The sequence below is a fragment of the Bombus vosnesenskii genome, unplaced genomic scaffold (genome assembly GCF_011952255.1).
Source record: "Bombus vosnesenskii isolate JDL3184/JDL3185 unplaced genomic scaffold, Bvos_JDL3184-5_v1.1 scf7180000013349, whole genome shotgun sequence".
NCBI classification, from domain to species: Eukaryota; Metazoa; Arthropoda; class Insecta; order Hymenoptera; family Apidae; genus Bombus; species Bombus vosnesenskii.
In genome coordinates, this window is record NW_022882985.1 from 1086746 (window position 1) to 1101626 (window position 14881).

Genomic DNA, 14881 nt, shown 5'->3' on the forward strand with positions numbered 1-14881 from the left:
ATTGAATTTTATTGCAGTTAGAAGTTTATTGAAATATAATTTCATAGAGATGAAAAAAGGTCTTATGTAATACTGGTTGCTCATCGATAGGCTCCAGAAATTTGCACACATAAATTTTCTTTACCAAACAATAAAATAAAATTGAACATAGATCATTAAGTGAAACGTACTTCTTTCATCTTCCTTTTTCTCGATTAAATTCTCTGTTTGATTAACTTGTAGTTTTGAAACATCCTATATTGTTAGTAATATTTCACATTCAAATGAATTATATTTTATTATGTTGTTACAACAGTGTAAAGTAATTAGTTGTAAAAAGTAACCACATAGAAATGAATGATGATTATTAAAATTCTATTTTAAATGGATACACACAAAAATGTTAAGTATGATGAATAAATTAACATAACAATATTTTACAAAAAAGGAATTATTTGCTAAAACAGCGAAAATTTGTATATACATATACATACATATAAATAAATATTAATATAAAATATGTATAAAAAGGTAACGCAATAAAAATCACAGAATATCTCGACAAAGAGCCATCAAAAACGAATTATTTTGTACTTATGTTCCTAAGCAGAATTCAATAATAATTCAGGATTACATAAATAATGAACTTTTATAATAACTATATTCAAACATCCAACATTATTATTAGTATTACATCAATAATGTAAATAGTTTATTGTTGAATTGCTGCAACCATATTAATTTAGTTTTGAAAATTTGATTTATTTATTACACATTTAAGAAAAACATTGAAAATAATTTTACTGTATCGGACTAGAAATTATAAATTTATTTCACAAGATGTAGATTATTCGAAAAGCCGATCTATCACGAAAACTTCTGTAAAACGAATAAGATGTTACTCTTTTTTTTTTTATCAAATTTCATGTAGAATGACAAAGTTACAATAGTTCCCGGATAAATGTCCACATTTTCCTTGGTAAAAGTTCTGTGTCTTATTTCCACCATTTCCTATCATATCGTATCAAATTAAATAATTTCAGAGGAGTGATATACTCGTTACTATGTGAACATAAATTTTTCATTTTTCCCGCCACTTATACTTCATTTATATGTATACAATATATGAGCTTCTCAGAAGCCAAGCTCAACTCCACTTTGTCACTATTCGGTTGCTGAATGTATCTTTGTTAAAAAGATTATTGAAAATAAAAATTTGGTTTACTAGAAACAGTTAGTTTATATTTCCGTTACGCATATTTACTTATTAATCAAAATGATTAAATTAAAACTTCGCTCGTATTTAAATGCTGTATAAACACTAGCCATCTTAGCTGTCATGTTTGTGATGTCACGATTCTGTCTTTTCGATGCACAGTCGTATATGTGCTCTTGCATGTACACGCTGGTATCGGAATTATACATATAGCAAATAGCGAATTAAAAACATGTGTAGCGCTGTCACAGACTTGTGATTTCATATTTAGAATATATTCGATACGTGGTCGAAAACGTCCGGTTTTTTACATTTTTAATTGCTTATAACTTTATTTTTAATAATATACAAAAAAGATACGCGTCTAAAATTTCTGCTTTCTGAATTCATTTGCATAATTAGTGAAAAATATGCAAGTATTGAATTCTCTCAATGTCATTATACAGTTACATCATACAGAAAATTTCTCAATTTCATTGTGCATATTACATATTACAATTAGAGTAGTACTATCAGTAGTATTTCAGTTATTCAGGTAACTAGTGATGTCACTATGATTTAAAACCATAGAGGAAACTTATCGTACCCATTTATCCGAGAAGTACTGTATGCAACTGACAAAAAATCACGTAATGTTCTTTCGTAGAAAAAAATACATAATAAAAATTTTTGTAGTAAACGTTCGTAATAAAAAAATGATAGCAAATCCTTAAGTCCTTATTTATATATTTAGTACAAGTATACCTTTGAAAGGATACATTTATTAAATTACCGGCCTATACTATTGATATCTTAAAGCTTCGTTTGGCACGTGTGATTAGAATGTTATTTAATACGAAAGTGTTAGAACGTTTTTTTCTTAACACGAAAGAATCGATGCAGCGCTTCTTATATTTTTTTTATACCACTTTGTTGCCATTATAGTTGTGACACACTCTCTATGTATAATAGCGCTTGTTTTGGTTTTCCATGACTAATTACACTTAAAACACTCATTTACAACTGGACTACTATTTAAAATGTACATCGAGTGCGTTATGTGTTCCTCGAATAAAACGCACGAGAAAATGCCTGTTTATTAACTTTTCTTCCTTAGGATTCGAATAGATTTCGTTTTTTTGTGCGGTATAGCTTTGTGTGTGTGTGTAGGAGGTTTATGAAATTTTGTCAGCTTCTTAAACGTTACTTTTCATTAAACAAACATTTTCATTTCTATAAAAAATTTCAAAACTAAAGTATTAAACAGTCTTTTAATAAATTTAGAAAAACTATTAACAATAAATTAATATTTTGAGGTTAGGTTCACTCAATGATAATTTTTTGTTGAATCTATCCACCTGTAAATGAAGTATTCTCACAAACATTGATTCAATTTGTAACGTTTGTTTATGGAAACTGATTTTGTTTCACAAACTATAGAAAAGAACTCGATTCGCGGCAAGTCATCGGCTCTATCGCCGCTGAAATCGAGTCACAAATTTGGCACTGTCGCGTACGTGCCGGTTATCTAACCCTTTTTTGTTTTTCCTTTGTACGGTTCAGAAATATATTTATAAAGATTATTTTTTATGGCAGTATTCACGTTGCATTGCCTCAAATGCGGAAATCTGAGCTGTCTAACCGCGAACATTTAAGATTCTTCCGATTTCCGACAATCTAAAATAAAAAACATCTTTCCCCCTCTCTCACTAATAAATTATTTCGATCTCTTGCTAATTATTACCATTTTAATGATATATTATGATTGAAAATTACATATTCTCTTTTCTTTTAAATATACAAATTTCTATGTCAATCATCTTTATCTGAAATGTATGAAACATAATTGTCAATTGAGAAACCAAAGTTAGTGGTATTATACATGTAAAATACTGTATACAAAATGTGTCTTATTAAATTTATCAAATCGAGTTGTAAACACCCTGTGTTTCCCCTAATCTAACACCTAAATTATGAAACAAAATCTCCGAGTGGAATTTTTTTAACTTGCTTAGACTGTCTTTCAGTTTGTACAAACGTTATTTTACGAACCAGTTTATCTTCTTCGATAGTTTGCTTATCTCGAGAAACGTTGTCCCTTTATGAACCTTGTTACTTGCCTATAAAAAACAGAATTAAAAAGCGATTTGCTACTCGTATAATTAAAAAGATTGGAAAGAGATTTTTTAACAAAATATAACAGTTGTAACAAATAATATCATTTGTTGATCGTCCTTTCGATTAGCAAAAGTGAAATACGTACTGTATAATAAAAATATTCGGCACGTTTAGTAGCCTACTGACAGCAGGTTACCATAAAATTCGTAAGCAACTCAGTTTCCTTATCATCGGCAAGCACGTTCGGAGGAATGATTAAAAAGGAGAAGAGAGAAAACGATAGAGAAAATAGTACGCCCTCGAGCGTGCAAACGTCGCACGCTGGGCGTTTCTACTGATATCATCCTCTGTCCATCGCGGCTCTGTTCCTATTATGCCACTTACACTTGAGAATCCTCACATATGTTCGTCGAAATGCCGCGTTGCACAAGGCGTAACACATTGGGTTCACAGTACTGTTGATATAACAAAGGTAATAGAAAAAGTCCCATAGCTCCTGTGGTATGTACCAGGAGCAGGCTGTGATGGATTTAATTAGAACGAGAATATTGTACGGTGTCCAGGTGATGATGAACGCCAGCAAGATGGCCGACAATGTTTTCGCGGCCTTTCGATCGGCCTTCTTCTCTTGTATCTTTTTCTTCTTCTTGTTCGCGGGTTTGCTCGCAGCCGGTTTGCCCCCCGACGGTTTCGGAATGTTTTTCGTATTCAGGGGAATCCTTATGTCGGGCATGTGAGACGGTCTCCTAGTGCTCAACGAGGGGCTCACCGTCTCCTCGTGGTACATTTTTATGCTTGCGGCCTCCGTGTATTTCCCTGTACTGTCGATAGCTCTCGGAAGCCGGATTATAATCGTGTATATCTAGATTGAAATATTATCATATAATATATTGGAAAGTTCAGAATAGATAGTACAGAAATAAAAAAAATAAGAAAACGTAAAAATAAAGAAAAAGTGTATATGTAATTATATAGTTCTGTATTATAATACTTAAAAGAAAGATGAGATAAACCTGAAAAATCATTTGGAGCATATATTTCATGTAGCGAAAAAGTATATAATTCTGTAATACTTAAGTTTTTTTAATTATTCAGGATGTTTTACAAAAAGGTTGAGCAAACATTTAAATAGTCGCTGAGCTATTAAATCAAACAACTTCTATTCAATAAGAAGATAAAAATATTAATAACATAAAAATGGCTAATAAATTAACGAAACGATTAGTTACATACATATAACTTTTTTTCACAAATATTAGTAAAATGAAAATAATTAACAAATTATGAACGACTATAGAACGTGCGAGACACTGTTTGCATGCAACATTGTTAGAGATGTTAATAAATCCAAACATACAGAATCGTTAGAGTTGCTTCTCGTCGACAGCTCATCGGTTCTCTTAGATTTTTTGTAATCGTGGTTATCAGCTGTACTGATGGGTTTCTCAACGGTTAACGTGGTAGGATGAATCCCACTTAGAGAGGCAGATCGAGAGACCGTACCAGTAAGAGGGGTTTCCGCTGATAACGGCGTTATGGCTTCGTCATAACCGTGTCCTGTGCGACTGCTCTCAGCGCCTTCTATGTCCTCCTCTTCATCGTCATCCTCGCGACCACTATGCCACCACGCGACACACCACATCTTCAGCCACATCCATGAAAATGGTCTGTGTTTCTGTATAAGTTTACACGAATTTATTATTAAGTATGGAGATTATAAGAGAAGAACTTGATAAGTATATTTTATAAAGGAAATGTCATGAAATCTATGATTAAATTAAATTTGAACTAGTCTTTAACAGATAATGTATATTTAATATTTAAATATTTACATTCCAATAGTTTATATCTGAACGGATAATTTAAATAGTTTTTAGTTAGATAGATAGATTTAGTTAAATAATAGTTAAATGTTTACTGTTTTATATTGAGGATAATGTTTCTCTAGATAAGAGACCGCGATATGTGTCGCATTCATGTCGTCAGCTCCTGTGCTTGATTCGCTTCTAGGCCTTCTACAATCCTCCATATCCAACGCTTCATCGCTAATTACAAATAAAGAGAAATATGGTATAATGTACAAAGAATACATTGTTTACTATCGATTCAAGTTCCATTTTTGACTTTAACTTTTATCAATCAAGATACGGGATATTTTCTGATTACATTTACAAATTAAGGTATAACCTATAACATGGTGAATCTACATGAAACAGTAAGTCGAAGGAGTTTCATACGAAAAAATGTCATCCTATATTTTCGACTTGCTTTTTCATATAGATTCACCCTTCTTCGTCAAAGAAACATGAAATAATTTACCTAGAATTACTCCTTTTACTAGCATCTTGTTTTCCAGCTTGTAAATAGGGAAGATCTTTTTGTCGTTTCTTGGTCTCCTTCCATATCCGCCAGTAAAGAATAATCATCACAGTGACAGGCATGTAGAATGCAGCAATCGCGGTACCAAATGTAATGTAATGATTTGTCTCGATGAATTGAATGTAGCAGGCGTTTATGGGTACCGTTCGTTGGCCTTCGATATAAGGCCAAGCGTAAATCCACGGTGGCCATAGAACCAGCGAAATTCCCCATGCACATGCTGAAACACATTAAATATTTCTTTATTTTTCCTTATTTTCTTTTAATTTTTTTCCATAATATTATTGTTAGATTGTGGATATTTATGCAAATTCATATTTTTATGAACACAATTGAAGAATTTGCAACAACGGGAAGGTAACACCAGCATTTTAGTTGTATTGACTGGGAAACAAATTCGATATTTACAATATTTCTGTAAATCTAATAATTTTTTTAATGAGACACTTGTTGGGTATATTCACACTTTCTTCCTATTTTTATTCTTTCGATATACGAAGAATCGTCGACAAGAAAAAAGCTATGTCTCGAATATTTTTCTACGAACTACTTTCTTTATAAGTTTCATCAAAATCGACATCCGATATCGGTTCCACGTGTTCTCTTGTAAGAAGCTTTCCTGTATATGCATTATTGAATAGACAAAAGTAGGTTGATTTCTTTGTCTCTGTTCACAATGTCAAGGAGTTGTATAAAAAAGACTTCATTTGTCGATAACACTGGTATTGTGAAATGAAAAACAGGGGAAGAGCTTGTCTACCAACCAGCGACATCCAGAAATACTGAGCTTAGACTGTAAGCTTAGACTGATGCATATAAGACGCATAACAAGTTTAAGAGTATGCAATACAATATTTCTTCTGTGTCAATGATTAAAAATGACGATTATAGGTATTAAAGTAGCATCAGATATAATATTTATTAAAAATTCATTTATAAAAAGTTATATATATATTTTTATTATTAATTCATCTAAATATCTGAATAAGTATTCAGATATGTAAATATATGAATACTCAAGTATTCGAATATTCAAATATCTAGGTACCCAAATATCTAAATATCCAAAATCACAGATATTAAAACACCTAGATACGCAAACATCAAGAATATTGCCAGCCCAATCTAATCTTCTTAAAAAAGATAACAGAAACCTAATATGCATACCGATCATAATGGCTGCCCTCGAAGTAGTTCTCTTGGCGCGATACGTAAGAGGCCTCGTAACAGAGAAATATCTGTCGAAGCTGATTATAAGGAGGTTCAAAACCGACGCGTTACTCGCCAAGTAATCCAACGCCAGCCACGTGTCGCAAATATGCGGTCCCAACGGCCAGTAGCCGAGCACGGTGTAAAGCGTGAAGAGAGGCATGGATATTAGACCGATCGCGAAATCAGCTACCGCTAGGCTGAACAAGAAGTAATTTGAGATCGTCTGCAGCTGTTTGTCGATCTTGAACGATATCATCACCATTATGTTACCGACGACGGTGGTCAGACTGAGGAATACGGCGATTATCACGATCAGTACGCGTTCCCATATCCTGTACGAGTGCAGTTCACCGCCGCAATCGAGACCATTACTCACGTTGTAGCTCTCGTTGCCAAAAATTTCCACCTCTGAAGTCACATTCATGTCTGAAGAGTTTCGCTATTGCCGAAAAATACTTCTTGTGCGTTCTGGTAATTCTCGAGAATCCTTTATGTTATTTTATAATTATTTTCTTAAATAAATCTCCTCTTCTTCTTAACCTCTTCGTCTATTCTCCTCTCTTCGTTTATGTATGTTTCTCTTTTACGTTATATTCCTACTTTTTAAGTACAAATTTGCCCCTTTTTTATTTCTTGCCGAATTTTTTCGGCTTTCATTTATTGTTCCTATTAAAAGAAGTCGCGTGTTCTTTGTGATTTTTGTAACTTTCTTTTTCCTTAAAATTACTTTCCTCTCTCTCTCTCTCTCTCTTTCTCTCTCGCTCTCTCTCTCTCTCTCTCTCTAATAACGTATCTTGTCTTTTTCTTCTTTTGCGCTTTTTTTTTTATCTTAATTTTTAATTTAAATCCTTTGTTCTCCTACTTAAAGCAATTTATTTTACATATAAAATTTCCTTATTTTTTTTTTTTTACCAGCTAGTTTTATCAGTTTAGAATTCTTTTGAGGCTGTCCCTTCCTGTCAGGCTCGTTCTCGAGCTTTTAACTCATCCTCCTCCTCTTTTTGTGCTCGTGTTTTAAACGTATTTCGGTTCTCGTAGAAGCAATACCCTTCAGGCTTCGTTTTCTCATTTGCTCTTCGAGTTGGCTTCTTTTCCAGCGAAAAAGTACTTCCTTTACTATTTTCCTTCTCCCTCCTCCTTTTGTCCTGCTTCCTCCCTCTCCCTCCCCCTTTCTTCCTCCCGTTCTCCTTCTCTCTCTCTCTCTCTCTCTCTCTCTCTTGCGCGTGCTCTATCGTTTCTATCCCTGCGTATGTCTGGAAATATTTTTGTTCTCTGCTCGTTATACGGCTCACATGTCACGTGTCCGGTCGGAACATCTCTCTTCGAAGTCCGTACTCTTTACAGGCTCTTCCCCGCTCTCTTCGCATGCAACCAGCGAACACAACTGGCGCACACACGCACGCACGTACGCACGCGCGCTGATGAGACAATTCCTTTAACTTCTGGACGATTTATTCGAGGATTTAGGGGACCGAGGGATGCGTCAACTGCATACCCTCTTCAGCGGTCTCGTTGATGGCGCGTCACCTGCGAACAGACAGATTACCATCATTTTCTTTCCTTCTTAGCGAATCACGGCTTTATTGTAACACATCGCTGCATACTACCTCACCGATATTTCTATCGCCGATGACCTTTATCAGGCGCAATATTTAATTATTCTTACACATTTCGAATATTATTTCGAATCGAGAGAATAAACCGGCTCGTCCACCTGATACAATCACCACTTGACTTCTTTCTGTGGGGAACATCGAATAAATGCTGCGTAACAGAGACAGAGTCAAGAAAGACGCAGGATATCAGACCCGTCACAACATGTGCCACAATCAATCCGGAAGCGATAACAATTGCAAGGACTATGCAATCCAACGATTCCAATGTTGCATCGATCAAATGCAGAATCAGAACCAGTTAGACCCGCCATAATTTCGTCTAGTCATCTTTTCATTACCCTGCTTCGTACAGTACGTAGGCTCGCAAGTATTGGAACACTTGTGGCGATCAAGTGGAAATTGGCTCTCGTTTCTCAAGCTTCATGACTCATGACTGTGTTTAAGCGCTTATCCTCTAGGGTTGCGTGACTGAAGAAGAGTATCATGGGGTAAGAGGAACGCTTCTTGACTCGATACACGAGAAAAGAAGCGCCGTGGTTGGTCAAGAGGTTGGAGAAGAACAAAAGACTCAACGACCAGGTAAAAATCCCGGTTACATCGGCAAATACCAGATGTTTCGTATTTTCGAGAATATTCAAAATATCCTCGAGCCTCGTATCCAGGAGCCTCGTAAGTGAAGCAAACTGCACGTTGACAGGTGGCGGAAATTTACATTTTTGAAGATTCATTATGACATTCTATAGATGTCCTATTTGTAATAATGAACCGCTTCTTTCATGATTTTCAGCCGTGTGCCGCATCGCTATATCATAAAGTTCCACTCTGCTCGATATATTTTCATATTCGCAAAGAGTCCTCGACTCGCATGACGTCAATTTAATATCGGACATGGACCGGATTTTCTCGTGATTTTCTCTAATTTTTGACAAGCACGATATACGAGCGTATAACCGAATGAAAAACGTAAATATAATATCGTTTACCGATCGTTAGTTCGAAATTATATTAAAATCGATATTATTCGCGTTTTCGTATTTTACTTTCTAACAAATTAATTTTATAATTTCGAGTTTTATAATTTCGTTGTTACAAGTAGATCGTGAATTTTTATGCATGTGTAAGAAATTTGAAGGAAAATTAGAAAAATATGTATAGATAATATACAGGGTGGTTGGTAATTGGTGGTACAAGCGGGAAGGGGGCGATTCTACGCGAAAAAAGAAGTCGAAAATATACAATAAAAATTTTTCGTTCGAGGCTTTGTTTTCGAGAAAATCGACTTTGAATTTTCGGTCGGTACGCGTGCACTTTATCGCGTCTCGTTATAACTCACTGTAGATCTCACTGTAGATCGTTGTCTCGATGGAAAAATTAAAAAAAAAATTTTTTATTCTATATTTTCACCCCCTTTCCGCTTGTACCACCAGTTACCTACCGGCTGGCAGCGGAAACGGTCGGCACGTCAAGCATAGAAAGAAGATTAAAAAGGAAACAGCCAACAGATCTCACAAAGGACATAACCTAACAAACAAACACTCACCTCGCTAAAGAAATAAAACAATCAAATTCGAAGATGGTATCTCACTGGGGGTAGCCATCCACATGTTACTTACCAATTAAGTTAGAAAAATTTACCAAATGTCCAGGTGGACAAATTGTAAAGTATAATTTTTTATTATTTTTTTATTATTAATCAGTTACCAACCACCCTGCATACAAAATATCCAAAATAGAATACTTGTTTTAGTATATCTAATAAATGAAACAAATGACTATTTTCATTCCATTGTTCGTTACGTTCATCAAGATATAAAATTGCATAAAAATTCCGTCTAATTAGATATAGTGTTTCATATTGTTATTTAATAGTATTTAATATTACGAAGGAAATTGAAATTGCGTTGTAAAATACATGGAAAATGAAACGAACGAATTAATTGATATTTATTACCGGCCAAGTGATCCATACCAGTATCCAGGCTGCCGTTGCCACCTTCGATGTCAATATGCCCTGGGATGTGCAAGCAAGCATAGTCAGACACGCCGCAATGTGCAGCCAAACGGAGGGAAATCATTTTGAATACTTATGACGACCCTGTAAAAATGGGCAAATTTACAATTTGAAAGGCAATAGTTTATAAACAGAGAAACCGAGCCTCTCAAGACCAGAACCTGAAATATTAACAAACTATCGAGGACGTAACGTTCTGCGTTGAATTTGTCGTCTCGTGAACGCTACAAAATTTGCCACGTTGAAATTATCTGCCATTTTTCAGCGCTCGAATATTTTACTTTATTCCCTGCTACTAATTTACAAGCGACAGAAAGAATAATCTTTCTACGACAGTCTCTTCTTTCGTAAATTTTTCGCCAGCAAATTTTTCTAATACTATCGAGCTCTTCCATATAGGTGGCAGCACAGTTTAGCGTTGTAAAAGATTCTAAATCCTTGTAACTGTTCGACGTACCAACTTAAGGTCCATAGAGCATTTTTCAGTTTCTTGTTATTTTCTGCTCGATACCAATCGACGTATCGTAATCATATTTGTCGTATCAAGGACTAAATGTCCCCGTGGACACTAACGGACATCTGAACTAATGGATCTTTTAATTACTATTGACCGGCTCATAAACGCGTAGTATACCTGACTTAAACGAACAGACGACCATAGAGGACGCGGACGACACCAATTTTCTGAATAGAACGGTTCATTTCCCTATTTATCGTTAATTATACTTCGATGAAGATGCACTTCGTCCTGCTACTAATTTATGAAATGAAACGTTCGTTCCTCTACCATGATAATTTCTTCTTAACAAACAGTTCATCTTTCTATATTTATTCGTTACGTCCTGCAAGAATAAAAACGATTGTTAAGCAAATTCGTCTTCTTATATTGTTAATAATAATAATAATAATAATTAAATAATAGAAATAAAAAAAAAAGAATTCGCTCTTTACCATTATCGCGGATATGCTATGGATTATGTGCACAGCGTTGAATCAAATCAATAATCTATGGTGAAACGTTGTATGTACTTGTTATATTGATTATTGATTCATTATAACAATGTAATTATCGGTATTTAGATGCACGCAGTCATGTTGGTAAATATAGCGATGTGAGCATAAATTGAAAATCCTAATTAAACATGATATTTGTCGTTATTTACTGATATATACGTAGGAGATAATTAATGAACTGTACATTCTATTTTACGTTACGTTATTATCGCGAAGCTACGAGGCAACGATTATATTATTCGAACGATTCGACGATGATTTTGAAATTCTCATAAATTTTTGTAAATTACTGTTGCAAATAATCATTCGTCATTCGCATCCAGCCACTAATCATCAATTTCGTGAACGAATGGCGGCTGGACAAAATTTAATTATTATAGAAATAATTCTATTATGAAATATATTAAATTTGGTTGGGCGAAATTTGAAACACCCTATATATATATATCCCACACATTTCACATTACCATATTACACACGTCTTATTTCCATACCGTAGCATATTTTAAATTGCATAAACACCCGCAGTTTAATGAATATATTTACGAGAGTAATTTCGAAACTGGGCATGTCCACTCCCTAAACCTAAATTAATTTTGGTTTTTGAATATTAAAAGCAAAAATTTCTACATATCGTTATTAAACTAGCTCCAGCTTAACACTAAATTTACCAAGCTCGGTCAAATGACCGGTTTGAAAATTTCATTTAAAATTGTACACTCATTGTTATTTTCTTTGCTCGTCCAACGTTATCTAAATTCTTATATTAACAAAATTTGAAAAATTGATTGATCAGATAGTATAAGAATTTATATCAGGTTAGACGAATAAAAGGGATAACGATGAATGTACAACTTGAAACTAAATTCTGGTTATTTGATCGGACCTGGTACAGTTAGTGTTAATCATGCCCAACGCAGTTTGATTTTCGCTATTCTAATCGGCAACTGGTAGGATTTTGTGTGGCTAGAGCCAACGACGAATAAATCCCAATTATAATCGTTTGTAATAATTCCTGAAAAAACGATGGTTCCTTCTACCAATATTATTAATGACAAGTTTTCAGGCTAATTGTTGGTATCCCTGCAGCATAAGATAAGTTTTGACATAGGGTAGATGTGGCAACGTTTCAAATGGAAGGTAACGTTAGATAGATATCAGTTAGGCTGGTCTCTGGTACAGTGAAATCGGGAATGGCAGAAAAGCAGGCTGGTCCTTTAGCGTGATGACAACTAGAAATGACATGAACTGCTACATGCGATCACGAGTGATTCGATCACGTTCGTTCGCAATCAGGCTTATTCTTCATAGTAATTTGTGATTCTTCGCGATTGCTTCTGATTCACGGAGAGCGTAACTGCTTCTTTCCACGCATCACATAAGCTGTATATTTTGTATCGACCATGTCAAATGAATATTAGGATTTTAAAATCACCAGGAAAAATTAATATTTTATTTCTTAAAATTCCGATATGAGAGACGAAGCAAAGAAAATTGAATTATTTGTCGTTTTTAATATCGAATAAAGTACGATTTACGTTATATGCAAAAAACGTAGCGTAATCTTGAAGTTACATCATATGCAGATATTTTTTATACAAGCTACATCAAAGTATTTCGTAAGGAATAATTCGATCAAGATCAAAAATTACGATCACGATGATCGAGTTCCATAATCGAATGATCATGATTCTGTGATCACAATGATAGATCACTGTCAGTGATTTTGCACGCCACCTTTAACACTAACTTTACCAGGTCCGGTTTCAAAATTTTATTTAAAATCGTGTATTCATTGTTATTTATTTTCTTGTTCGTCTAATTTTATGTGAATTTTCATATTATCTAATTAATCAATTTCCCAATTTTTGTTAATATATGATTATACACGAAATTAGATGAACAAAGGAAATAACGATGAATGTACAATTTTAAATTAAATTTTGAAACCAGGCCTCGTAAGGTTAGTGTTAATGATAACATCTTTCGCTGCTATAATTTATAGCATAGCTGTGTAGCGTTGGTCAAACCTGAAAGAATTTCTTCAAACAAATGGACGATCCCAAAAAAGATTTGGTATTTTCATTTTACATTACTCTCGGACAAGATTGTCATAGATCACGTGGATTAGTATATGTATATTTGTCATTTGTGCATACCATATCTTATCTATGTTAACCAGTTAGTTGTTTTTGACAAGTATATTTGTCATGAAGAAATGGCAATATTTTGTGTTACGACGAGCTCTGTCGGTAATAAAATTAAAAAATAAAACAGACATTTCGTTACAACTTAATTCTATATTATAACAGCAACGCATACTCTATGTTCGACGAGTATACTCATCATTGCGTAATTTTTGCGATACGTTTTAGGTACACACTTTTCAAAGTTTTCAAAGAGATCGCAATAGTTAACTGGTTAAAAAGATGACGCCACTTGCGATCAATGCGACGCGACTCTACGATAGATCAGTGTCATCAATCCACCACGTATTTAAATAACTTTCGTAATGACCAAAATTAGCATCGGTGTTGGCTAAATAAATCTATGGTCCTGTGAAAAAAGAGATTTCAACGAATACCTCGATATTTTTCCAAACTGGACACAACGAGTTTTCATACTATATGTTGCATATCTGCGTCTCATTTAACACCAAGAACTAGAGCTCGATCGAGAGTAAACCGAGAAGCACCGTAGACTTGTTTGTCGAGGAAGACTCATATCTCCATCGTATAACATAACGTGTTTACACTGCAGATGAATTCGTCAGGAAACGCTTTGGACTGTTACGGTGAAATACGTTGTGATTTGTTGCTACGAATCTTCGTTACGCGAATACACCGTAGCAGCTCGATGAGAAATGAATTATGATTTCAGTATACGACATCGACACTGATAAACATCTACCTACGTGTTGGCTTAGGTAAACAAGTTTCATTTTTCGTATATGTAAATTTCCGTCACACGACCATGGAAAATGGGGCGAATCTTCCATGACAAATAATTCTCTTTTCCTTCACTGATTTATAATTGTTACCGCAGATAGCGACAGTGGAATTGATATTGAGAATAACAGAAAGTGAGAGAGAAAGGGAGAGTGTTCCAGGTTTAATAGCCAAACTTTGCCAGTGTACGATATGAGCAGATAGTCAAGCCAAAAAGTATTATATAAACATAGATCTTTTAAAGCTTTATTGAAAACTTTAAACAAATATTGTATATTAATAATTTACTTGTACTTTAGGTCCATAACCTGTTACAAGCAGGTTGTTGTATTCTTATTTCTAACTTCTTACACTATATTTATATTCTTACATTGAGCTCTTTAGTTAGTATATTGTATTCTTATTGTGT

The 14881-nt window shown here is 34.2% G+C and overlaps 1 protein-coding gene across 1 annotated transcript; it reads right to left on the bottom strand.

Moving 5' to 3' along the window:
* Nucleotides 1–1904: 1904 nt before the first annotated feature.
* Nucleotides 1905–7554, bottom strand: LOC117236565 (muscarinic acetylcholine receptor DM1). The gene is made up of 5 exons (XM_033499640.1): nucleotides 6839–7554; nucleotides 5612–5891; nucleotides 5211–5337; nucleotides 4650–4967; nucleotides 1905–4154 (listed from the first exon to the last, which is right to left on the bottom strand). The coding sequence occupies exons 1-5, from the start codon at nucleotides 7305–7307 to the stop codon at nucleotides 3633–3635; spliced, it is 1716 nt and encodes a 571-aa protein (XP_033355531.1). The 5' UTR covers nucleotides 7308–7554; the 3' UTR covers nucleotides 1905–3632.
* Nucleotides 7555–14881: the final 7327 nt, after the last annotated feature.